The 27566-nt window shown below is 51.4% G+C and overlaps 1 protein-coding gene across 1 annotated transcript; it reads right to left on the reverse strand.

The window, feature by feature from the left end:
* Window positions 1-320: 320 nt before the first annotated feature.
* On the reverse strand, window positions 321-27566 carry MXRA5 (matrix remodeling associated 5). The gene is made up of 7 exons (XM_041741359.1): window positions 27388-27566; window positions 25125-25340; window positions 19320-19449; window positions 18697-19087; window positions 11560-16566; window positions 8111-9011; window positions 321-3407 (listed from the first exon to the last, which is right to left on the reverse strand). The coding sequence occupies exons 2-7, from the start codon at window positions 25328-25330 to the stop codon at window positions 1499-1501; spliced, it is 8544 nt and encodes a 2847-aa protein (XP_041597293.1). The 5' UTR covers window positions 25331-25340; window positions 27388-27566; the 3' UTR covers window positions 321-1498.

Here is a 27566-nt window from a genome sequence, read left to right on the forward strand (position 1 = left end):
CGTTCCCCAGATGTGGCTTTCCTAAAGAATATTTCACTATATTTCATTGCTAAGGCACCACATCCCCATCCCCAGACTGTCCTGCTTCATATTGGAGCTGTCACCCCCTGGGACTGAGGGGTCTCACCCTGCATTCCTGCGAAATACATCATTGGAGCCACTGCCTTTGACTCAGTTTCCCTACCCGCTACACCCTTGCAGGGAACGGAATAATCCTAATGTCGTGGAAAAGAGCAGCTTTCCGAGAATTTCGCTTTCCACGCAAATTCACTTGAAAAGCTCTTGCCCTGGAATGTATCGCTATGATCACTGCCCAGTTCTTTGGAAAATATTATTTTATTATCAAATGTACATTATATTGACCTTAAAAATACAGTAAAGCAGTCATGGGGGGGAACATGTCTGTTATTTTCCATGAGCACACATTGATGGGGGGTTGGGTGGAGGAGACGTTTCCGGGCTTTTCCAGGAGGCTCTGGATGCTTTGTGCAGGGTCACGGCTTAGCTCTCTCCTGCCCTCTCCCCCGACGTCAGCTCTCAAGATAAATCCACAAACAAGGAAATCCAATATCCCCGACTCCCACACCATAGGGTTGCCGGGGAAGGTAATATAATAGCGGTTTCTGAATGTGCTCAAGGAAGTTTGGAGGATTTTTTTTTTTTTTTTTACAATTGTATTTCCATGCCTGCTCTCATGTATCCAAGTCTTGTAAAGACCAATAATTTATTATTTTTAATGAGACAGAGAGCACTTCTCGCTTTCTGGCCTCATCGTCTGCCCGGAAAGAAAATATAAAATGTCTTTATGTGAGACATTATCTAAAAAGTGAGTTCCAGGGAGAAAGTGAGTTCCATTATATAAAAAAAAAAGTGAGTCCCGTATAAAGTGGTGGCTGTATTGTATGAAACTTGCACGTTTGCAAAGACATCAGTCAGTGCGGTGGTTCTAAGCCCTTGTAGGGCAAGCTGGAGCTCTAACGTGGCAGGAAGTGAGAGACGGGTCGTCATTCTAGAACATTCTATCGTGTTAAGAAACTGCAGCAGGTTAACTAGGGGACACATCTTCAACGGGGTAGCAAGGCACTGGTAATGTCTGCGGTTGATTTTCAGTGAATGCTCCTTAGGTCCGCGACAGACGCCCGGTAAGGCATAGACGTGGCGTCTGCAAGACAGACACCGCCACGAGCGCGTGCCCAGCCCCCGTGAAACGCCAGACAGGAGCGGGCGACACGCTGTAAACATGAACGCAAGTCCCCGGGGAGGCCGAACCGTCCTGCCCCTGTCTGCATGGCTTCCCTTCACGGACAAGCGTAGGTCAAAGTCAACATGAACCTGAAACCCAGCCGGGGCGGGGGCGGGGGCGGGGGGTGGCCACCGTGCACCGTGACGGATCAGTCAAGGCTTCTGACCATCCAGCTGCGGCAGTTCCTTACAAACGGGGCTTTGTCCTCGCTTCCCAAGCCATGGCCGGGGAGTCCGTGCGCTGCGGGCGGCGTTTTCAGTAGACGTGGATATAAGTAGTCTTTGAGTCGGTGCCGAGGATGTTCTTGGCGGTGCATTTGTAGAAGCCGGCGTCTCTGTGTGTGGCCTGCTGGATGGTCAGCGAGCCCTGCGGGTGAAGGAACCTGTTCCCGTACAGACGGGCCTGCGCCCCGGCCGTCAGGTGTGACTTGTCCGGCAGGTCCCAGGTGATCTCTGCTTTGGGAATGCCCATGGCCATGCAGTTCATCTTGACCGTGTTCCCGGGCCGCGTGTAGATGACGGGCGTTGGCTCGCTGGTGATGCGGGGAGGATAGGCTATCACGATAACCGGGAAGTTCATGACGGAAGGGCCGTACTCGGTGTCCGCCTTGCACACATAGGTCCCCCTGTCAAACACCGAGGCGTCGCGCACCGTGAGGGTCCCGTTTTCCCACAGGGAGAAGCGCCCCCGTGTCTGGGGGCCCTCCAAGAGCATGGTGTTGGGGAGCGTCCAAGACAAGCGAGCCGGCCGGCCCCCCGGAGGGATGCAGTGCAGCTGCAAGGTCTCCCCGTTGATGATGCTCACCAGGTTGTGATACTGGTTGCTCGTCTCGGGTTTCAGCCCCACCTTCAGAGACACCAGCCTCTCCGTGTAGCCGGCCGAGTTCCGGGCCACGCAACGGTAAGCCCCGGCGTCCACGGAGGAGAGGCTGCTGATGTGCAGCATGCCGTCCCCCTTATGGTAGAACCTCTGCAGCTGCTGGCCACTCTGGAGCTCCGTCCCGTTGGGGAGCACCCAGAGCAGGGTGGGCGTCGGGGTCCCCGCGGCCGAGCAGTTGAGGCTGATGGTGTGGCCGGCCATGGCAGTGATCTTCTCGCTGACCGGGTCGTGGAAGATGGGCTTCTCCACGGGCTCCAAGACAGTGAGCTGCACGATGAGCCTGGCCTCCCCGCCCTCGTTGCGGCCGATGCACGCCAGCTGCACAGAGTCGCTCTTCCTGAGACTCCGAATGTCCAGCGTGCCGTTGCGGTGGATGGTGATCCGGTTCCCGTAGTACGGGGCCGGGAGAACCACGCCCTCGGGAAAGGCCCACAAGACCCTCGGCGTGGGGATGCCTTCGGCGTGGCAGTCAATGAGTTTGCGACTCCCGCCCGCGGCGATCTCCCGCACGGTGGTGATGGCGTTGGGGTTCCCGTTGATGGTGGGCGACCGGACGTTGACGTGAATCCAGACCGTCTTCCTGTCCTCCCCGGCGCTGTTCCTGACCACACAGGTGTAGTTGCCACTGTCTGAGCGCTGGGCTTTCTGAATGAGGAGAGTGCCGTCCTGATATATCTGGTACTTCTCGGAGGAGGCCGGGATCAGCCGGTTGGTTGGAGAAAGCCACGTCACCTTGGGTGTGGGCTCCCCTTTGGCTTCGCACGCGACGGTGACCACGTCACCGTAGGGGACCTGCACCATGGAGTACGTCTTGTTCCGGATGGCGGCGGGCTCGGACACCACCTTGACCCGCACCCTCATCTCATCCTTGCCAACCTGGTTCTCGGCAAAGCAGGTATAATCCCCTTCCTCGCGCATGCCCACCTCGTTGAAGTAGAGGGTCCCGTTGTTGAAAACCACGTAGCGCTTGGTCCGGCCGCCGCCGTCGTCGGACTGCATGAAGGAGTTGACCAGGCTGCCATCTGGGAGGCTCCAGGAGATCTCAGGGTTGGGAAGCCCGGTGGCCACACAGTCCACTTTCAGGTCACCCCCGTAGAAGACCTTGTGGTCATTCTCCTCCTTGTGCTCGATCTTGGCCGGTTTCATGACCACATTCACCTTGAGCATGACAAAGTCGTCACCAACCTTATTCCGGGCAACGCACAGGTAATCCCCCGCATCTTTGTCCGTGACGGATTTCACCACCAGGGTCCCGTTGGCAAACACCTTGATCCTGGTGTCAAAGCTGACCGGGAAAAAAAAGACAAGGAAAGGAAAGAAGAAGGATGTCAGTGTCCCATACGCTCTGTCCCGGCTTTAGGTCACCAGAATGAAATGAAAACATGTGGTTCTGGGACGTATCTGGGCACATGGCGGCTACTTACTGCAAAATGTCACGCGGCTTTTGCAGCCTGCAGGGGACTGCGTTCACAGGCGGAAATGATTGATCTACCTCAAATAAGAACTCTGACTCGGTAGAGTCTGACCTTTGGCTGGCCTGGCCACTGATCCAAGGAAGCGAAAGGCAGTCAAAGACTTCCACCCTGTCCCCGTGGCTGTTATGCGCATCACGCATTCCCGTGGCGGTCGGGGCACAGAGTCTGGTTATGATAAAATCGGGTAAAATGCGACCGCCGCGGAGAGAATGAACCTGAGTGAACTCCGTGAAGAGGTGCAGTTCTTCCTGAATAAAATGTTCCAGACACAATGGTTACCCTTGACAACCCTGTATTATATCATATCCCGTTACGAGGCAAGAGGCTGCCAAGGGGCTACTCCATGCACCGTGTAATTGGGGTTATTCCTGGCTATTCCTGGACTTTTTTTTTTTATTTTTATTTATTTATGATAGTCACAGAGAGAGAGAGAGAGAGAGGCAGAGACATAGGCGGAGGAAGAAGCAGGCTCCATGCACCGGGAGTCCGACGTGGGATTCGATCCCGGGTCTCCAGGATCGCGCCCCGGGCCAAAGGCAGGCGCCAAACCGCTGCGCCACCCAGGGATCCCTATTCCTGGACTTTTAATGGTAACATTGGGTCAGAACATGGCAACATCAACGTGACGTCTTCTTCCCTAGACCCTGAACCTAAAGCTGGATGACGTTCCCCAGCTAGCTCCATAAGCCGGCGTTGCATTCCCCCGTGTGAAATGATAACGCTGGACCTAGGTCCACACACCTCTGGGTTAATGGTTCAAAAGCTTTCCAAAACTCATGTTTCGAAAGAGAGGTGCAAACACTTGAGACGTTCTTCCTTTAAGAGCGTCCAGATTGAAAAAAATCTCAGTTACACATAATTTGTAATGGTGGCATTGGGGGAAGGTGGGGGTGGCATTTGAATCCGTAAATATTCCCTAAACATTGCATTATTTGGACAGCGTGTGTGGAACTGTATTGTAGAGCGACCAAAAAAAAAAAAAAAAGTCTGCCTATGGTTGAGTCAACTGGATTATTAGGAATAAAATACAACTACTAACAATGACCAAATAAAGTGTTTTGTTGGCTGCGAGTGTGAATGAGGCCAACATAAATCAGTAGGAGGGGAGCAGACAAAGAAATTTCAATGTGTCGTGGAGTTTAGAATCTAAAACTCTGTACAGTAGCTCATTTTTGCCAGCATTTGGGAACTGGGAAGCGGTGACTGGCAGCCTTGGGCGTAATCACGACCCACGGAGTGACTGAGAAACATATACATGCCTGCCCATCCCTGGGGATCAGGCTTCAAGAAAAGCTCTGATATCTGTATTTTTAAACAGTCCCAATGTGTAGGCAAGGCATAGAGCCCGCTCCGTTATAGAACTCACATGGGTTGTTTAATCACGCTTTCCTGAGAATGTAATTAGTACAAAATTTAGTAAGAAGGAAGCCGCAGAGACAGCGATTTGTGATTTATGGGGAGACACGAGCAGAACGGCTCGCATTCGTAGCGGGATCACATTCTTTTGCTGCCGTTCATTCAGCGCTGCCTGAGTCATGCCAGAAAGAGCTGAAAACAGTTCTTCTGCACATGGCAGTGCATCTGCTGGGCTGGGAGATAGTCCAGGGAAAACTGCATACGTGGTATTGCGGATGGAGGGTGCAAGGTTCACGAGGCACCACCCAACTGTCTAAAGTTAACACTCAGCCTGTGAGAAAGCACATTTGCCTTCTTCCTGCATTGGAAAGACACGAGGGAGGCCTGGCGCAGCTGCACGGAGCCCCCGAGGGCCGGCTCCCCTCCTCATATCCTGGGGCGGCGGGGGGGGGGGGGGCGACGTCCACATGCATTCCTGCCTGAGCTGACGGGCTGTGGAGGCTAAAAATGCACCATAAGCCAGAGTCTCTCCATCATGGCACCAGTGATGCTTCCTTCATTTCATTTTGCCAACCACAGTCTCTGCTCTGTATCTTGAGATGCGTACTGAGGACATTGGCTCTTTTGGATCTAGCCGATGGTTTCCCAGCCTGGGGCACTGCTGACATCTGGGGTTTGATGACTCTCTGGGGTGGGGTGTCTTGGGCACCACAGGGTGCTGAGTAGCATCTCTGGTCTCTGCCTACCAGATGCCACAGGCAGCCTCCACCCATTCTAGTGTGACAACCAAAAATGTCTCCAGTCATTGATGGGCGTTCCCTGGCGGCTCCATCTGTCTAGTTGCAAACTACTGCAATAGATGGATACATGCATACATGTCTGATGGATCGATGGATCGATGGATCGATGGATAGATGGACATAGGTGATAGATGATAGATAGATAGATAGATAGATAGATAGATAGATAGATAGATAGTAGGTAGATAGATATGATGGATGAATACATAGATGCAATGGATGGATGCATAGATAGTTGATGGATGGAGATAGATATGATGGGTTGATAGATATGATGGATCGATAGATATGACAGATGGGTAAATTATATGATGGATAGATGGATACATAGATACAATGGATGGATGGATAGAGATATATATGATGGATGAATCGATAAATAGATGCAATAGATGGATGGCTACATGGATAACATGGATAAACATATAGGGTGGATGGAGGGATACCTAGATACCATGGATGGATAGACATAGATAGATAGATAGATAGATAGAAAGATAGATAGATAGATGACAGGTAGATATGATGGATGAATACATAGATGCGATGGATGGATGGATACATAGTTGATGGGTGTTGATAGATAAATATACATGATGTGTGCACAGATATGATGGATGAGTAGATATGACAGATGGGTAAATTATATGACAGATAGATGGATACATAGATACGATGGATGGATGGCTAGATAGAGATAGATATGATGGATGAATGGATAAATAGATGCGATAGATGGTGGCTACATAGATAGGATGGATAGATAGGATGGATGGAGGGATGCCTAGATACCATGGATGGATGGATAGGCATAGATAGATAGATAGATAGATAGATAGATAGATAGATAGATAGTAGGTAGATAGATATGATGGATGAATACATAGATGCAATGGATGGATGCATAGATAGTTGATGGATGGAGATAGATATGATGGGTTGATAGATATGATGGATGGATAGATATGACAGATGGGTAAATTATATGACAGATAGATGGATACATAGATACAATGGATGGATGGCTAGATAGAGATAGATATGATGGATGAATGGATAAATAGATGCGATAGATGGTGGCTACATAGATAGGATGGATAGATAGGATGGATGGAGGGATGCCCAGATACCATGGATGGATGGATAGGCATAGATAGATAGATAGATAGATGGATGGAGAGATATGGTGGATGGATAGATATGGTGGATGGATAGATAGACATGATGGATGGATGCATGGAGGGATGGATGAATGAATGCATAGATATGATGGATGGGTAGATAGAGATAGATATGGATGAATGGATAAATAGATGTGATAGATGGATGGCTACATAGATAGGATGCATAGATAGGGAAGATGGATGGAGGGATACTTAGATACCATGGATGGATGGATACACATAGATAGATAATAGATTGGATGGATGGATACATAGATTGGATGGATGGATGGATGGATGGATGGATGGATGAACAGACAGAGATAAGTATGATGGATGGATAGATAGACATGACGGATACACAGAAACGATGGATGGGTGGCTAGACAGATGACGGTTCAGTTGTCTTTCATACAAGGTCAGAGCGTCTCAGCCCGGGCACTGCTGACATCTGGGGTGGCTGACCCTCTGCTGCGGAGCGTCCTGGGCACTGCACAGCTTTAAGCAGCGTCCCTGGTCTCCACTCACTGGATGCCGGTGACACCTCCATTTCCTGAGTCATGTCACCTAAAAATGCCCCCAAGCATTGCCCGACGGTTGCAAACCAGTGCTCTATGTTCACACACGTGGGACCTGAAGACGCTGGATGAGAAGGGGACTTTCTTTGCAGCCAAAAAAGTAAACTGTTAGAATTCTAGGTGTGCCAACCTGGTGCCGTATTCATGCCTCAAATGTTTTTTGTGTTCACACCATTCAGCTTCTATGCGTTTTGTCGAAATCATACAACACACATAGAAGGTAACGTAAGTGTTGTATCTAATATTATCGCTTAACACAGGGATAAAATATAACCATTAAAAGAAAAGGTTTTGGTTCATTTTTTTTCCCCTTTGGAGGGGAAGGGGTAGGAAAGGAGAAGGAGAAAGTCCAGATGTTTCTTCTCCGTCCTGGTTTCTAAAGGCAAGATCGCATTGGGTGGAAAAGAAGTGCCCCTTCCGCGCGGGGCGGCACACACAGGGAGTCAGATCTGCTCATGTCCATCCCGGACGCAGAGTCATTCCCTTCTGTGCCCGGGCCCATGGAGAGGGCTCCCAGGATGGCCCCAGCATAGCCCAGGACTCGGTCCCCAGCGCCCAAAGGGGACGCAGGTGCAGGAGCGCAGTGATGGACGGCGAAGCCAGAGTAGACACGTACCTGAAGAGCGAGTCCATCATGCGCTTGGACGGCAGCCGCCAGAGGATGCGCGGCCAGGGGTCCCCCGAGGCGCTGCAGTCCAGGCGCAGGGTGGCCCCATAGCGCACGTCCGTCCTCTGCGGGGAGGTGCCCGTGATGCGCGCATTGGCCGCCGCCCGCTGCACGGTCAGCTGCACGGTCCTGCGCGCCGAGCCCACCAGGTTGGCGGCCACACATTCGTAGCGGCCGCTGTCCTTGGGCGCCAGGTTGCGGATGTAGAGCGTGCCGTTGGGGAAGACGAACAGGTTCCCGTTGATGAACTGCGACGGCCGGATCTGGGTCCCATCCCACAGCACCCAGCGCACGCTGGGCAGGGGCGCGGCCTTGGCGGTGCAGTGGATGTGGATGCTGAGCCCCGGGGGCAGCGAGATGTTCTCCAGCTTCTCCTGGTGGATGACGGGCGGCAGGGCCGCCACGTGGAGGCGGATGGCCAGGCTGTCGGCGCCCGCCGCGTTGCTGGCCACGCACTTGTAGACTCCTCTGTCCGAGAAGGAGGCCTCTTTGATGGACAGGGTCCGGTTTTCGTGCAGCGTGACCCTGCCCTCCACGGGGGACACCGTCTGCCACACCCTCCGGTCGGGGAAAATCCAGGAGATTTGCGGGGCTGGGGTTCCCTTGGCCAGACACTCCATGGCGATCGTGTCTCCCAGGTACACCGTGACGTCCTGGTAGTGGGAGGCTAGGATTTGGGGCTGCTGGACCGTCACGGACAGCAGGACCACCATCCTGTCCACCCCGTGCAGGTTTTTGGCGGTGCACATGTACTGGCCCCGGTCCTGCACCTGTACCTTTCGGATGACAAACGTGCCATTCTTCAGGACCTCGAACCGTTGTACTCTGGTGTTCGGGGTCATGAGAGCACCTGGCAATCGGAACAGATACGGTCAGCTTGCACACAAACACACCGTCTCCGTCTAAACCAGTAAGGGGTATTATTGGTTGGTTGGCCGAATTCTTCCCTTTAGGTCCCAAGCAACAGACCAGACCGCACGTCCGATATGGAGAAAATAGAACATTCTGTTTCACCATTTTTGACTCTTACCCCAATTCCAGAATCAAGGCATATGCGGCCCCCAAGCAAAGGGCAGCCAGCCAGCACGGGGCTCGTAGAACGTTCTGGAAGCGGCCGTGAGACCCAGGTCGTGCCCAGGGGACCTCCCTGTCACTTGAGCCCCTACAGATGCAGGCTTGCTTCACCCACAGAGACGCTGAGCTCCTCCAGTCCCCAGACGTGCCACCACCATCCGCCTGCACCCCGGCCTCACTCCTGAGCCACAGAGGGCGGGTCGCTACTACTACTACTAAGCACTGCTACAGCCGGGGACACGTTCTCTCTCCCTCCCCCACCGCAGACCCCCTACGTTTTATGTCACATCCTCTTGGGGCTGGGCCACCGTGAGGATCTGCATTAACCACGTGCGCCTGATGCTTTGGCATCCGGGTCGTGCTGACCCTGCTGGGAGGAAGGCCCCTTCCAAGGCCTAGCCAGTCCCTAGAATTAGCAGACAATTCACCTTTTAAGTGCAAAGCAAGCAATTCAGAGCCCACAGGGCCACCCTCTTTTCTCACATGCCCAGGCCACCACTCACCTGCCTCAGTCACAGGGCAGGTACCAGACAAGTGGGGAACCCTTGTGCCCCAGAACCCACGGAAATAATTATTCGAGCCAGCCAGGCCTAAGCCTGCTCACCCTGCCTCGCCTGTTTCTCCTTTCAGAAACCACAACAAAGGCTCTTGTGCACATTCTCCCCTCTCCCTCTGCCTGCCGACAGACGCCGGTCCTTCCCTGTGTGGTCCCCTCCTCGCGGAGACTGAATAATAAATGGTTCTTCAGTGGCAGGCATTTCCTGATGTGCTGGCTCACCATTTTCTGAATAACAAATCCCATATTTAAAAACTGGAAAGCCCTGAGTTATGGCATTCTCTTCGTCTCCCACACAGCTGGGCTCCTGGGTCCTGCTTCCACCACCGGCTATTCCGTTGGTTCTGACAAGCTCCGGCAAGAGACGCCGGTTCGTGGGGATGTGCAAAAAATGACGGGCATGGCCCTGGGGTGCTCTGGGATCACACAAAGTAGGGGAGACCCTACGGGTTAATACAAACGGGATTTCCCAGTAGAGAAACCAAGGCACGGCCCTGTTAGCATGAAAGCCGCACGGCGTTCCCCATTCGCTACTTTGAGCAAAATTCCTTATTAAATCATTACGAAAACATATGACATCAATGTTGAGCCGATCAAAGAAGTCTGTAATCCCCCTGCGCCCAGAGCCTGTGCTGAACTTTGGAGCATTTCCAACGCTGGTGAGATAAACCTAAGAAATGCACAGTTCCCTCAAGTGCTATTAGCATAAATCATTCCTCTGTCATCAAAATGGAGAAGAAAAAAAAAAAACCCTGTGATCAGACTCCAGGCCTGAAGGATGTGGCCGTGTTGAGAGAGAAAGAAAGGGAAAAGGGGGCGAGGTAGGTCTTTCATGCTCAGATGGCCCTTTCCTGTCACCTGGTGATTGTTTTGGGGCTCAAAGCAGATGGTCATTTTTTACCACTTTACCAGGTGCCCTTTGGGGCATCCCAGAGTTCCAAGTCTAGACCCTTGTCATAGGCTGAGTTGGGTCCTCCCCCCAGAATCCATACATTCAAGTCCCATCTCCTGGGATCTCAGAACATGACTATTTGGAGGTGGGGGGGGGGTCTTTCAAGAGATCATGAAATTAAAATGAGATCACTGGGGTGCCCTATAGTCCAAGGGGACTAGTGTCCATGTAGGAAGAGGGGATGGAGACAGACACGCACAAAGGGACAATCACGTGAGGACACAAAGAGAGAGGCCCAGGAGAGAGGCCTCGGGGGGACTCAGCCTCGGCCCCACCGGGATCTCAGACTCCAAGCCTCCAGGACCAGGAGAGAGTGTAGGTCTGTCTACGAGGCCGCCAGTCTGTGGTCCTTTGTGAGGGCAACCGCAGCAAATGAACCCGGCCACGTCTCTAGGTGCCGATCAAAGCAATGTCTGATGAGCCCAGAAGCCCAGATGCATTCACATCCAGCAGCCAGTGGAAGGCCAAGAGGACGGCTCCACCACTCCTCCTACCCGCCCCATATGGGCGACCTTTGTGCTGGGCTCCTCTGGGAAGACACAAGAGGGGCTCCTTTGTGAAATATTCGTGGCCTAGGTCATGCCCTGTGCAAACCACCTGTGACATGCTGTCATGGTCCCAATAAAAGCCCAGATAGTTCACGTAGGAGCTCTGGTTCCCTACTTCCTGTCCCCCGATGGGTCCAGGCTCTCAGATGTCCCCTCCCATCCCACCCATCTGTCCATAGGCCAGACTGTAGCTTTGCCTGAGGTCACAGCCTCAAGGAAGCTCCCTCTACACAAGCCCCGTCAGAACGCAGACACGTAAGCGCCTCACCTGTAGAAACCTTTGTCCAGGTAATGAAAGGCGTGGGTTTCCCCGTTGCCTCACATGGGAACACGGCGTCTGTCTCCGCGGTGACAGACACGCTCTGAGGAGATTTGGTGATAATCTGGGGCTTTTCCCCAACCGTCCAGAACTTGGATGCAGGGGGCCCTCCAGCAGAGAAGAGCTTTGCGCTGCTCTGATGGAAGCTTCTGGAAGGCTGGCCGGACGATGCCACGAAGGGGATGGAGCTCCGGGTGGAGTAGACGACAGGGGCGTTCTGGGAGTTTGTGGAGGGTGGCCCCGTGGCCCGGGGAGGGTGCAACAATGGAGGAGCGGGGGGACCAAAGTCCACGTGGATGATGCTCTGGGAATGTATCCTATTGTACGGACCCGGGTTGACTTTTCTCTCTCTTATCACGGGGGCAGGAGACGTGGGCATTTGGGGCTTCGGAGTAACTCCCAACTGTGGGAAAGACAGAGTCCTGTTGAAAAAGAAAGGGAATCTTCCACTGGGGTGATGGGGGACTCTTGAACTCGGAAGCTTGCCAATAGGGTCTCTGAGATCCGGGATGTTGTTGTTTCCAAATACTCTGGAGTTGGCGTTAAATCGGTCCGGCCCTTGGTCAGTAAACTTCGTGGGGACTCCAGGTTTGGGCTTAGGCGCCGGAACAACGGGAGTCGTCGTACTTGGTGGTCTTGGCGTCGTTGAGTGCTTCTTCTCTGGCAAGACCCTTGAGGGATAGGCCGTTATTTCTGGTTTGTTGGTCCAGTGACGAGGGGGATGGAAAGTCACCACGTATCTAAAGGAGCCTTCCGTGGCCGCGTGGGGTGGCCTCGCCGTCCCTCTCGGCGGGATCGGTTTGGCAGGAATCCCGGCTGGCTGGTGGAAGACTGGGGCTCTCCCGCCCTGGTGCTTACCATCGGGCCCACGTGGAAGACTGTTTTGGGTCTTTCCGTCAAATGCTTCCTTTTCCAATTCGTGCTTTGGAGCGGAGTGAAATTTATCCTGGTTGGAAGGAGGGGTGGATAATTCATTCGGCGTCAGGACGTGCCGCGTTCCCTCACTATCCACCGGGGGTGCCTTGGCCTCTGGGATCCCCACGTAGTTCAAGAGAACATTTTCCCTGGAATCCGTCGATGTTGGAAGTGACTTTGAAGTAAGAGGTGTGGGCTGCGTGAAAGCCTGAACCGAGGACACAAGAGTGGTGGCCGGGGATGGGGATGCCGGCTCCGCTATGGGGGCAGGAGGTCTAACTTGAGCTGGAGTGGTTGTGTGATGATCTTGAGCACGGATGGGCGTTTCTGACTCCCTTGAAGACGGCTCTACTCTTAGGCTCGACACAGTGGTTGAAGCAACCACTTCTTCTGGTGGAAACAGTGTAGAGGCTGCAACTGGTGGTGGAAACTGGGCAGGAACACCCACATCCTCCAACTGTGTAGGAAAGGGTGAGTCCGTAAGGGTTTCCACAGAGCTGGGAACAGGCGTGTCCGTCTGCAGCCTCCCGGGCTGGGCTGCGCTTGGGGGATTCCAGCGTGAGGTCTCTGGGAAGCCGGATGGCGCCGATTCCCCCTGACGTTCTCCCACAGTGGCCACCTCAGAGCCAGAAGGAGATGCAGCACTCGTGAAGGAGTCGTCAGGGCCCGAGCTGTTGGTTTTAAGGCCGTTTAAGGTGATTGGGACAGGGCCCGAGCTGTTGGTTTTAAGGCCGTTTAAGGTGATTGCGACGCCATAATCCATTTCTCTTCCTTCCGATACAGGCGTATCGCTGACTGCAGTTGTCTCTTGGAATTGATTGGGTGGTGACGGTCCTTCCGTGGCAGTTGTCGCAGAATCTTTCGCTGCAGCCGTCCCGCGTGGGTCCCCGGTTGTCAGGGAAGCGGTCGTAGATAAGAGTACAGCTTCCAAAGTGGCGACGACGTGATTACGTTTATTTTCCGGGGAAGGGCCGGGGGCGGACACAGGGGCTGGAGGGCTCCCCGTAGAAGTGGAGTAGCGGTGTTTATTCGGTCTCCTCCCGTGTTTCCTTCGTGGGGTTCCCCTGGACATGGGTTCGGCCTGCTTCTCTGTCTCCGGCTGCTTGGCGACACCAACTGTGCCGTCAACCCGAGATGTCGGCGCCGCTGTGCTCCCCACGTGGCCTGGAGCCTTTGTTTCGGGTACTCGAGTAGGTCGAGGAGAGAACGCCTCCGTTGTTGGGGCAAAAGTCGTGGGCACGTGGGTTTGCTTCTGGCGGTTCCGGAATCTCTGAGGGCGTAATCTCCTCCTCCCGTTGGGTCTCCTTCGTGAAGGGTGAGTGGTCAGCCCCGGAGACGACGTGGTCTTTTCCGCGGGCATCACGGCTGCTACTGTGGGGGCGTCTCTGTCAAGGAGAGCTCCCAGCGTGGTTCCCCTGGAAGGTGTAAAGAGAGTGATGCCATCCACTCCTGGGGTAGAGTCAAGCCGAGTGGTCGATTCGACTCGTTTTCCCATTCCTTCAGGACTCCTGGAGTCTGTCGGGTCTGTCTCTGGCATATCTTCTTCCCCGAGTGTCTCAGAAGTCTCCTCTGGACCCTTTTCCACCCGCGGGTGGTCTTGAGTGCTTAAAGCAACTTTCCCAAGCCGGGTGTCCTCTGTTTGTCCCCGTGGATGTCCTCGCGACGGGGCATCTGGCTCCCCTAACGTGAGCCCTGCTAATGGTTGGGATGTCCTGGAGTCAACACCCCACAAAGTGGTAGTTGGCGTCAAGTGAGTGGAGGTGACCTCTTTCATGTTCTCTTCATCTGGCTGTGGGTTGGCCTCCAAATCTGGCGGAACATAGGGTACGGTCTCAGACTCAGCCAAGGAGATGGCACCCAGTGGGGCCTCATACTCGCTTGACGTGGGCTCCGCCATGGATCCAGCATCTACTGCAGGCCGGCCCTCTGTGGCTGTGCTTTCACCGGCCTGCTCTTCGTAGACCATGTCCAGGGGCTGCACAGTAGGAGAGGATTCAGGAGGCGTGGCCCTCAGGGTGGTGGCTGTAGCCCACGGTGGCCCAGCCTCCGTGGGAGTTGTATCCTCGCTCTTAGAAAAGTCGTGGTCAATGAATTCCTCCAGATGTGTGCTTGTTACTCGGGGTTCAGCAAGAATCACCCCACCGTGCCCACTTTCCGGTCCCGACCTGGCTGAGGACACGGTGCTGGAGCCCTGGTCTTCCTCACCAAACAGAGATGCATCTGCTGAGGTTTCTTCGACACTGATGGTGGTCCGTGCAGGTGATACTGCGGGAGGCGGAACGGCAGGCAGAAGAGGTGTCACTTCTGGACTCACGGATGGAGGAGTGGTGGTTTTGACCACCTGGGCTATTTCAGTTCCCTTGGGAAGGTTTTTCCCACGTACTCTGGCCAAAATATCTGCCCAATGCTCTGGATTAATCTGTTTGTTTGCCATATTTATCCTCCGTCTGGACTCAAACACTCTGCGACCTTCCGCGATGTTCGTCTCTGGTTCTTTTTCAGAATTCTTCCATGGTTTGAGTTTTCTTCGCCCCTTCTTGGTCTTCTTACCTCCGGTGACGGCATCGTCTTTTGTCTTCATGAGTAGCTCCTGGTCCTTTGTGTGGAGCTCTCTCCTTGGAGCGTTCTCTTCATCTCCTATGCCTGAACCGCCTTCGTCCTCCACCACGTCTCCTGGCACCCTGGGAAGAGTCTTCCCACCCGGGCGTCTGCCCTTTTTGGATGACCGGCCGGATCCTTTCTTATTCACCGTGAGCCCCACAGTAAAATGATCGGCCCCTTGCTGGTTGACAGCCACGCACCTGTAGAAACCGCCATCACTGACTTGGACCTTTGGGATGGAAAGAGTTCCATTGGCCAACATGTAGGCATGTGACGTGTTAGCCAGATTATTAATTATCCTTCTGTTTGGAAGAACCCAGCTGAGCTGGGCCTCGGGTATCGCCAGCGCACTGCAAGGCAACATCACTGACTCCCCTGGGTTCTTCTGAATTGTCATTGTATGACTATCAGATGGCTGAGTGGCAGGTGGTTGCACAAGGACCCTGTATACCATCCGGTCCATTTCATCCCGCACCTGAGCAATGCACTGGTACAAACCCGAGTCCGACTGCTCCGTTGATTTGATCCTCAGCCAGCCGCTGGTGAGGATGGAGAACCTGCCTTCCTGGTCCTCCAAGGGCGCTTTCAGCACAGACCCATCCGGGAGCACCCAGAAGATGGACGGACTTTCAGAGGCCTTCACGTTGCAGCTCAGCTGGCACGGGCTCCCTTCCAAGACAGTCTGAGCTCTTTGCACTGCTCTGCTGGGCTCGATCATCACCCAGCTTCTGCTCCGAGACTGTGCTGCCTCTTTGGCGGGCATCGTTAACGAATGGTGGGAATAATAGGAGAGCAGCACCTTTTTGGCCGTACTCTGACGTCGGTTGAGTTGGATGTCTATGGACGGCTGCATGACCCACTCTGGTTCTGCAAGAACGTGGGCTCTGACGCCCGTGTAGTAAAGGGCATCGTCATCGGCGTCTTGCCTGTACTGGTAGGTGACCTTGGGGTCTTTGCTGAGCGTGAGTTCTTGGTTCAGCTTCACAGGGACCTCACTGTAATACGCGATCAGCTTCCACAGCTTCTCGTAGTTTTCCCGTGTCATTGGACACTCGAAGTCCAGGGCAACCGTGGCATTTATATCAATCTCTTGAGGGTCCGTCTGGTTCAGGTGAATTTTGTACACATCCATGGGCTTCTTGATGTCACAGACCAAGTTCACCGTGTTCCCGTGCTCGTCGGTCATATTCAAAGAGATGTTCCACGGGGGGAATTGGAACCCCTCCAGGGAGAGCTGGCCCTCACTATCCTCTTCTTGTCCCTGCTCCTCCTCGCTGTTGCTGCTCTGGTTCTGTCTCAGGGGAGACTCGATGGAAGGCTTCAGGCAGGTAATGTCCTTCAGCTTGTGAATCTCTTGTTTGTGCAATTTTTGGGGAGCAGAGCACATGGCGCATAACTGGCCACCTTCGTAGGCTTTGTCCTTCTTACACTTCAGAGTCCCTAAAACAGGCGAGAAAACAAACATGCGATGAGTTAACGAACCTAAGAATGACCTGTCTTGCACACGGCCAGAGGAGACAGGCTTTGTGTGCATCTTTATCACCTCGGCTCGTGGCCATAATGATTTCAGGCTTCACTCGTTGCTGTGACTTCACCAATGACCTTAAATCAATTCAGCACAGACTATGGAAAGGCACCACCGCTGTAGATCTACTTGACCACGGATAACAAAAAACTACTTTCAAAAGTATTTTTAAGTCTTATTCTGAAACAACTCTCTTCTCACACATTATACAAACTTACCTTCTCCAAAGGCCCAGGAGAATCTGGACAAAGAAATGCAACCCAGGAAATCAGTTCCAGGTTGAAGGACCCGCTTTTGCCACAAAGCACATCGTATCTCCCTTTTATAATGGTTTCTGTTGCTATAATCTTTCACTTCGGGGAGCGTCTACATTTTGGATTCACAGTCTCCTCTTGGCTTCCTGGACATCAAGTCTTCCAGAATGTTCTCCTGATCTGGACACTGCTCTGCCTCTTGCTCTGTTTTGTCCTTCTCTGCTCACCGACTCATTAGCGATGGAGTGTGGCCCCCTTCGATCCCGCTCTGCCCCGTCATCCATGGCCTCACCCACATGTAGGCTTCCAACACCACCCATTATCCGGTGATGGCTGCCATATGTGCTTCTCCAGTCCACACACATCTTATGAACTCCACGCCCAGTTTTCTGCTTGATGTGTCTGTTTCCAAACCACAAAGTCTCCTCTCATTGATCCTTACAAGACCAAATTATGTTTTCTCTTTGCTCCAGACCTAGATGCCTTTTCCATAGCAGTAGATGGTGCCACACTATCTCAAGCTGGGGAAAGGAGAAGACTACAGCCCTCTGGATATCTGCCCTCTTCTTTCCATTCCCACTGGGAATGAACCAGTGAAACGGCCATCACCTAGGAGTTGAATGTGGGACATGAGTTGTGTGTGCAGGAAGTTGTGTGTAGATGAGTACAGGCCAAGGTGCTAAGTAGAAATTGAGGACAGCAAGATCTCTCAAGGAAGGTGATTTTTAAAATATTTTTAAATATTTTATTTATTTGTTTGAGAGAGAGAGAGGAGAGCACGAGTTGCAGACGGGCAAGTTGACTCCCTGCCAAGTGGGCAGCCCGAGATCATGACCTGAGGTGAAGTCAGATGCTTAACCAACGGAGCCATCCAGACACTAAGGGGGAGGGCCCACATGTGGCAGAAGGTGGGCAGTAGGTGGGAGCACGGTTGTGTAGGAAGTCCTGGTAAGAACTGTGCATTCCATCCCAAGAGCAATGGGAAACCAGTGGACATTTATGCAGGGGTGCGGCAGGACCACATGCTCCCTCTGAAAATTTGTTCTGGCAACTGCTCTGTGTGGAGACGACTGAAGGAGGCAAGACCAAGGCTGCAAAGACCTGCCCAGAAAGCCCCAAACACCTGACTCTCCGCCCAGAGAGAGAAGGAGCTCCACCCAGGCTGGAGGCTATGAGGATGGACGGGAGCCAACAGAACCGGGATATGGTAAACCCAATGGGATCGAGGTTGGGGTTCAAGGTGTGGCTCGAGGAAGAGGGTAAAAGAAAGACAAAAAAAAAAATAAAACCTTCCTTATTTTGAATCAAAATCTACTGTCTTGCAACTTCTACACATCACCCCTGGTTTTTTGTTTTTGTTTTTGTTTTTTTGTTCTCTGAATCACTGCAGAACATGCCTCTCCCCCATTCTTGAGAGAATCGTGTCATAGCCACTGCTAGCCTTGTCTCTTCTAAGCATTCCTGAACTCCTCCTCATAGGACAGGGATGCACAGAAAATCCTCCACGTAACCCAAAGCTGCCTGTAATACTCCAGATATTCAATGTAAGACAATCCTAGTCAACTGTATACAACTGATTAAAGGATCACCGCTTTACGCTTCACTGAAGGATACATCCACGATGGAACAGAGACGTCTTAACATCTAACTTGTACACTTTGCACGGGTGTTTCCCACCCTACTGATTTGACAAGAGAAAGCCACGTCTCAACACCAGAGAACGTAACCTTTCCAGAAGGGTAAGGGATGTGCCGCTCTGAGCCACCTTCCTTCCCTCTGCTCTCCTCTTACCTTTGGATTTGGCATCCCATTCCAGAAACCACTTCATCTCGCAGTCACACGACCACGGATTCCCATGCAGGTAAAGATTCTCCAGAAGCGGCATGTTCTGAAGCATCCCCGTGGGAAGGGTCCTGATCATGTTGTCTGCGAGGTAGAGGTGTCTTATGGTAGAGAGCCTGAAATAATCCAGAAACGTGAACGTGGAGAACGTGCCGGGGTGGAGCTGGTGCAGCAGGTTTCCCTCTAAGTGGAGTAGCCTTAGGGATGTTAAGCCTTTGAAAGCTTGTGGGTGGATAAATTCGATCTTGTTATGGTCCATATGCAGCCTCATTAAGCTCCAGAGCCCCTGCAGGGTCTGTCCCGTGATTACCCGCAGTTTATTGTAGCTGATCTTGAAAACCTAGAAAGACAGGGGATGGAGCAGAAAGTCCTGTGAGTAATTTAGAAAGCCACAAACAGACACAGAAACTACAACAAAGGGCAGGGAAATAATGACATTAAGCCGGTTTTTAACCTAAAAAAAAAAAATTGGCAATTTTATTAATCGTTAGGGAGCATTGTATCACTTCCCACTATTCATTAATGATCGTACAGGCCGCAATTACCGATGCTCGTAAAAGCACAGGGTTTACCTGGAGGGAGCTGAGGTCTCTTAAAGCCCCGTCGGGGATGCTGGGGATGTCGTTGCCATGAATCATAAGTAGCTCCAACTTGGTCAGTCCCGCAAACGAGGTTTCTGACAAAGCCTGTATACTATTAAATCTAAAAAAAAAAAAAAAGAAGAATAAGAAACAGTGAATGCTTAAACCCCATATGGGGCAGATTCTGCAGCCTGCCTAGGAACAATTTAGCAAAATGTTGACTCTGAGGTCTACGGTGCCGTTCCCAAAGCACAGTTGATGGTTTGTGCCCATGTCCATTTCCAGGGTCCAAAGGAAAGCTGAAAACATGGTGTTGGTGTTGGGCGGTTAGCTCTCTCGTTGGGTCCTTGAGAGCCCGGAGCCGAGCCCCTCCTCTCTCTTGCTCTGTGATAATACAAAGCTACTTCCCAAGTTGCCTGTTTCTTTGCATTCGTGCTAATTCTCTGCAGCCAATGACCCTCGTGTCATTCATCATTACTGACGCTTTCCTGTGCACCTTTCCAAGGAAGGGCCAACTGGACCAGCTTCCACTAGAATCTAAATCCCACTCCTTTGTCTAAAATTGCCTCTAGCTCCATTAGCAGATTCCTAGTCAAAGTACCCAGCAAATATTCCTGAACTGGACGAAGGCTATTTCACAAGGACCAGTGGCCATTTCTGATGGATTCCCTGAATTATTTGTAAACATTCTGGCATGTTTTTGGGTTTTGTTTTTGCATCAACATTGGTAAAGATGAAATGAGTGAAAACTCCTATATTGGAGGGCGGTTACTTTGTGCCACTGTTTCTGCGGAGATAGAACACATCTAGGCTGACTTCTCCCTATCGTCTAGATAAAAGGAAACAGATCCTGTAGACAAATGCAGGTGAAGTGCTCATACCTACAGCACAGGCTGCCAGGTCCAATTTTCTCATAAACACAAATGTGACTGAACCCAGACCCCGAATCTGAAATCAAGATGTGGGGAATCACTCCTCTAAGAGCCAGCTTTAGGAAGCATCACCTTTCAGCTATAAATTCCAAGAAATACAATCTCCCAGAGCAAAAAAAAAAAAAATGTAATCCCGACTCCTTTTCGTCATTTAACTTATGGAATCAACAGACAACTGTACACAGAGGTTCCCTCTTCTGGATTATATGGACAGCTTCTGCACGATGTTTGGGTGTCACAACTGGGTGGGGGAGTGTTAGTGGCATCTGGTGGCTAGAGACCAAGGGTGCTGTTAAATACCCTACAATGCACAGGACAGCCTCCCGCAATGAGCGACTCAGCCCCTAATATTGAGATTTGGAAACTGTCCAAGCAGAAGAGACTCTGTCTGTTGGTCTATTCATCCACCCATCCATCATCCACCATCCATCATCCATCCATTCACCATCTATCTACCTACCCATCAGTCTATCCATCTATCATCTGTCTATCCCTCTGTCCATCTATCATCTGTCTGTGCATGCAGTCATCCATCCATAATGTATCTACCTACCATAATCTATCCATCCATAGTCTATCTATCCATCATTCATCCATCCATAATCTATCTACCTACCCATCAGTCTATCCATCTATTATCTATCTATCCATCTGTCCATCCCTAATCTATCCATCCAATCATCCATCCATAATGTATCTACCTGCCCATCAGTCTATCCATCTATCATCTATCTATCCATCCATCCATCCATCATCTGTCTATCCATTCATCCATCCATTATCTATCTATCTATCTATCTATCTATCTATCTATCTATCTATCTATCAATCATCTATCTATGGTAGTGGTCTGAATGGGGGAAGGCAGTCTTGTCCCCATGGGACGTTTGACAATATCTGGGGTCATTTTTGGCAATCACAACTGGAAGAGGGGGAAGGTGCTACTGGCATCTCATAGGAAGAGGTCAAGAATGCTACTCAACACCATCCAAACAGGACAGCCCCCACAACAAGGAACTGTCCTAAGCAAAATGGAAATAGCACCCCAAATACCAAGTAGACTGAAGTTGAAAACTACAGTCTAACCCTAGATGGGATGGTCTATGACCTGACACGTGGCCTCCGTCACTTACTGTTTAGGATTCTACAATGAAATCTATCTGGGATGGTGAAGCTCTCAGGGAATGGATGGCCGAATCTGAACTTCTTCCCATTTCTTGGTGCCTGGGGTCTGCCTGGAAACAGTAAACAAGCAGGAGGATGGTATCAGGAGAGGTAGGTGGGGTTGGCAGGAACCAGGCAGCCTAGGAGCTGGGAGGGTGTGGGAAGGAGCGTGTTTCAGTTGTTCCAATGTCAATGAGAAATGATTGGAAGGTTTTAAGAAAAAGAGTGACAGAAACTAAGATATGTGTGAGAGTGACAAATGCTCTACTGCATGTAGAGGGAGTAAGTATAATCACCGGAGATGACCCTGGAGGTAAGAAGAACAGAAAGGCCAGAAAGAGGAGGCAGGTCTTGGGACAGAAGAGGTGAGAGTCAAAGGCTCAATGTCTAGGACAAGTCAGAAAGATGTTGCTCTTCTTTGGCACTTTTTGGTCTCAAAGTGTCCGTTATGCTCACTAGTGTTATGTGTCTTTGTCACCGAAAAATTGTCACTTCCAACTGGCCATTCAACCATAACGGTGGGTGCCAAGGTGGAGAAGGTGCAGGGAAGGCATGTGTTTGAGGTCAGAGGGACAGCACTGTTTGGACTCCCTCACGCCTGCATAAATCGGCCCCCAGTCCTGGATGGGGAAGATACCGGGTCAAGAATCTGTCTTACTGTATCAACTTGGTGCATTTTCTTCCCTCTGAGGACCCGAAGCGTAGGGATGAATCCCTGTGCGCCCATCTAGAATCCAGCAGGGGCGTTGGGAAATCTGTGGGGCTCAGGGAAGAGACTGAAAGGACTCTGCACGGAGGCCAGTTGTGCAACACGATCACCCCCCCCATCCCCCTTTGCAGAATGTCCTGATTGACAGCGACTACATAACGTCTCAAGTGAAATGCTTTCTAGTATATCACAAATACACGCAAGACGCCTTCACCGATACGGGTTAGTATTGCAAAACGAATTTTAAAATTAAAAAGGGCCCTGTGGGCTTTGGGGAGACTTAGAAAGAGGTCGTGAAAGCTAGTCTTTTCATCGGGGGGACGGATTCTTTAAAGATCTATAAATATGACGCTAAGTGGATGATTCTTTTGTTGTTGTTTGTTTACTCGAAAATACTTGGAAAGCAATTTTTGCAAAAGCTCTAGGGCTGTGCAAACAGGAAACAGCGGATCTCTCTCCTTCCAGGCTGAGGACCCTGAAAACATCTGTGTGGGAATGAAAGATTTCATTAGTGCCTTGCCAATAATCCCTCATTCTTTGAGAGTTTCCTACTCCTTCCAGATGACTAGAAGACAAATCAGACCCTGAGTCCGATCTGTATAGACATTCCCGTTCTTTCTTCCCTCCCCCCACCAACAACATGCCCGATGACAGTCTCATTAATCTAGTTTGAGACCGATTTTCAGAGAAAGTGCTGAGATATGAGTGGTCTTATTGATGGAAATGAAAACATGCCATATTGACTCATGTTACCAATTAAGGCAGATGCAAATAACATATGTTGGTGCCGGGAAGCTCTTCCTTAACCGTTTTCCTTTTTTTTTTTTTTTTAATGTGATGCAATGACGTCTCAAAATACTACTGCCACCGATAGGAAAAGAGAAGATCTTGATATCTGTGTTGTATTCCAGTGGCAAAAATCTGGGAAGACCCTAATTCGTTGTCTTTACCACTTAACGTTGCTTAAAAATGCAACCAGCAGAACGTAAGTTCTAACTCAGAAATTGTTGCACCTGCGTGAACTGTTTCAACGTAAAGACGAGTGGAGGGAAAACAGCACAGAAATTCTAAGTGAGGTACAGACAGCTTGAGGAGCCACAGTCTACTGGTGTGGCCAAGTATAAAGCCACCACATAGTCAGGAGGCATGTGGCATCTTCTCCACCGTGCACTCCAACCTGACGGCCAGTAGGGAAAACACGGACACCCCAGACCCTCAACACGCAACAGGTGGCACATTGGCGCCTTCTAGGCAGGAAGCCAGCAGAAAACTGTTCTCCTTCACCTCCCCCATTTTCACACTTTCCTCGGGGATGCCACAAAGGCCTCTGTGACAGTACCTCCGACTCTGTGCTCTGCCAAGGGGTCAGGCAGTACGGGACAATACCCTGACGGTGGCTAACGAGAGCAACAACGGCCCCGAGACAGAACCATTTTGCACACCCGGAGGTGCAAGAAACGAGAGGAATCAGGGGTGAGCTCTGCAAATGCACCACTAGCACGGCGCATCCTACCCTGATTCAAACCGGTGGGAGACGATCTTCCTTTCCTCTCTCCCATTGGGCGGGTGATGTGTCCTAATTAAACTGTAAGTTTGTAAAAGGGAAATTGGGGTAAGTATTAATATCCCCTCTTCCAGCAAAGACGAACGGTTTCCCCTACTCAGCTATCCTCATTGTGGTTGGATTTTCAGATAATCAAATCATAAGGTCTCTCAAGACTTTATGGAGAAAACTAGGGAATGATCCACTCCCTTAGATTAGGGAACTTCCTATCATACCGTCTTTACTTTCCATTGTCTTCTTCTACTCCTAGTGGCCTTTACAAATGCAAGAAGATCTTTTTTTTTTTTTTTTTAAATTCTGCACTCTAAGATGTGCAGGCACATGTATAATTATGTGCTCATTGACTCAGGTTTGGCCATTGCATTTTACTAAAATGTCCCATCAGCGGCCAGTCATCAAATCTTAAATTATTTTCGTTGTGTTGTAGATCATAGAAAATGGCTCATGTATTCTCCTAGGGAAATTCAAATAATTGTTTATAAGGTTGCACATGAGTACCTATAATTCATAGCAACTAATATGTATGTATAGGAAGCACTCATGTGAATGAAACAAAAATTTAAAATATAAAAATTCTATCTTAGATGCTGCACAAAAATGTCTCTTTAAAAATAGTCAAAATACTTGTCAAACTATTTTGACAAATAGCCAAAATACAAATACTAACTAAAAATAGTTAAAAATGCGTTTTCAGTGTATCTTCTGAGTCGTATTTTAAAGAGGCAAAATCTGCAAGAACTCTTTTATTTCCCCCAAGGTTCACAATGACAACCTCCAGATAACTTAGAATGTCAGAAATGTCCGATTTATTTTAAAATTATTTTTAATGGCTTCTGAAGTCTGAGTAGTATTTATCTATCTACATGCGTGTCTGATACATTTGTAATTAATATGTAGTAAACGATGGTTATCAAGGGAAATCTGTCGACACACTGAAGTTGTTCGGGATGCTCGGTTATTAAGGCTTATGATAGTGGTTGCAGTTGATGGATACATTCAGGTAATTGCCCCCAAAGGACAGCACGTAGTATCGTTAAAATACATCACCCTCAAAAAAAAAAATCTGGGATCCCTGGGTGGCGCAGCGGTTTAGCGCCTGCCTTTGGCCCAGGGCGCGATCCTGGGGACCCGGGATCGAGTCCCACATCGGGCTCCCGGTGCATGGAGCCTGCTTCTCCCTCTGCCTGTTCTCTGCCTCTCTCTCTCTGTGACTATCATAAATAAATAAAAAAAATTTTTAAAAAAATTCTAAAAAAAAAAAAATCCATCTCCCTCCATTCTGCCCATATGGCCGTATGCATCGCTAGATAGAGCGACACGGAAAGAAATAGGCCTTTGCACTGACGTCAATGCACATATACGTTCAAAGAAAAAACAAACACGCAAGCAAAGAGGCTGAAATCGTTCAGTAAGAATGTGGTACAAACCCCAAATTGATTCTTTCCACATGTTTAGAAATCCCAGCGGGCACAGAAGCCAAGGAGCGAAACGTGCAGTGGACCTCGCTAGGAACGTAGCAGGCGCAAGGGTGAGGACAGGAGAGCGCGGGTCGTGGATGTCCCCAGAGCAGAATCAGCACCACGGACAGTGCTCGCCAGTGCGCCCGCGTTGGCATCTTGTCGGGGTGCCTCATCCCTGGACACCTGTCGGGGAACCACAAAGTGATATCCGTTTATGGCCAGGTAACACTTATGTTGGGCGAACGTGGCTTCAAGCGTGCAGGGACGAGCTCTGCAAATGCACCACCGGGAAGCTGGTGGTGTGGAGCTTCCCAAGCCGTCGTGCGGTATCCTTTAGGGACACAACATTTCTGAGCCAAGAAGCTCGAAACTTGTTTTTCTGATCTTTCCGGGCGAAGCTTGATCCTTCTGTAGAATGGGATCGGAATGGCCGACTCGGACACTACGATTTGGAAGTCTCCCTGCGCGGAGAGTGAGGGTATGGAACAGACACACGGGCACGCACCAAAATGCATACATGTGTGTTCGTACACGCGTATTCACGTAGCATTTGTATGCACATGAGAGAAAAAGGAGAGACATCGATGTTTAAAATAAAGCAATTAAAATGACTATGTGCCTCTGATGTTAATTCCGAGCCTTTATACACCGTACGTATTTGAATTTAAAAAAGAAAAAACAAAACTTCTCTAGTAATTAAAATACTCCGTGTCCACCTCCGATGTTAATTCCGAGCTATTATATACTCTACATATTTGAATTAAAAAGAGAAAAAACACAAACCTTCTCAAGAGGGTTGTTATTACGAGTATTCCCCTTTTTAATGACCTTCTTTACGTTTTCGGTGTATCTTCTGAAAGTGTTTAAAGGCTTCGCGTTCGCTAAACCCAAACGTATCCCATTATCCGTGGGTTTGTACTATTCTTAATTTTTGCTAGCAAGAGCCACAGGGTTGCAATGGTGCAGCACGGCTGTTCATCGGGGACGCAGTTTGTTAAAATCTGACCTTAAAGGAGGAGGAAAGGAGTTCCCCGATGACGTAGGCTCAGGCAAAGAGAACCCATCAGTGCAGTCATACACACAAAAATGGAAATGCTCCGATATTTCACATAATTGGGGCTGCACCATTCGTTTAGAATACCAGTGATCATGTATCTACTTTTTTTTTTTTCCACGCACTGGCCATCACCTCATCATCTTACGTGTTTGTCATCTCCTGAATGAAGTGGACTTGAAAATAGGAACGCACCTGGAAAGCAAAGCGCGCGGCCCAGAAACTTGGGCCCGCCCCGGGGGCAGCGCTAAGCGCTGATATAAAACCCAGGCGCTCACACGCTGGGGGCATCCCAAACCCAGAGCTTTCCAGTCTTTTACCTCGAAATAGATGGTGCCCTAAAGCCCGCGCGCGTCTTCTCTGGTTGCTGCGCGTCCGGGCAGGAGGCCCTTGCAGAGGGAGGCTCAGCTCCAGCTCTGCGCTCGGGAGCCAGCGGGTTCCTGCAGCCTCCCCGGCCGCCCGCGCGCTTGGCCTCGGCCCGGGAACGCGCGCTGTGCCGCCGGAGGGTGGCCCGGGGCCCGGGAGTGGCGACGCCTCCTCCGCAGCCTTGGTTCCCGGGACCCCGGGAGCGCGCGCCCCAGGCGTGGCGCGGGGAGGCGCCCTGAGCGCCCAGGGCCTCCGGGGCCGGCGCACGGCGGAGTGGGGCGGGGGGGGGGGGGGGACGGACTGGCTGGCGCGGCGGCACTGCGCCCTGGCCCACTTCCAGCGCCGCTCCAAGGAAAATATGGGCTTTCCCCGGAACGCAGCTCGGGGGGGGGGGGGGGGGCCCTGGAGGTACGCGCTGCTGGAGCCCCGCACACCAGGAGCCGGCTCTCCCGGATGGTGACCTCTGCAATGTCTGCTTCGCCCCAGCAGGCCGAGGGACTCCCCCTTTCCAGAGGAAGAGGAGGGGGGACTTGGGCGCCGAGCTCTGCTGGCGCCTCCAACGCAGGGTGCACTCGCTTTCACTTGGGGGTCCCATGGGCGCCTCCCTGGAAACCGGGGATGCTTAGGTGCAAGGAGGAAAGGGGGAAGGGAGTCGGGGATCCTCCCGCAAGAGAGAGCTGGCCCCAGGGCCCCGGAGGCACGGACAGTGCCATTTGTCCCCTGCGCAGCCTTGCCCTTGGCCAACCCCCAAGTCCACCCCTGCAGCAGAGCGCGCGCCCCCCGGGCGCCCAGGCTGCCCTTGGTCCTCACCTGTCGTTCGGAAGCCGCGACGCACGGGAGCGGGGCGCCCTGAGCCTCCGCGGGGCCGGGGCGAGCGAGTCACCGCCGGGGGTCCGCCGGGGCCATGCCCTTCCCGGGCCGGGGGCGAGGCGGCGAGGCTTCCCAGCTCGGCGCGGCGAGCCGGCTCCCTTTTATTCGCGTCCCCGAGT

The sequence above is a fragment of the Vulpes lagopus genome, chromosome X, assembly GCF_018345385.1.
Source record: "Vulpes lagopus strain Blue_001 chromosome X, ASM1834538v1, whole genome shotgun sequence".
Taxonomy (NCBI): Eukaryota; Metazoa; Chordata; class Mammalia; order Carnivora; family Canidae; genus Vulpes; species Vulpes lagopus.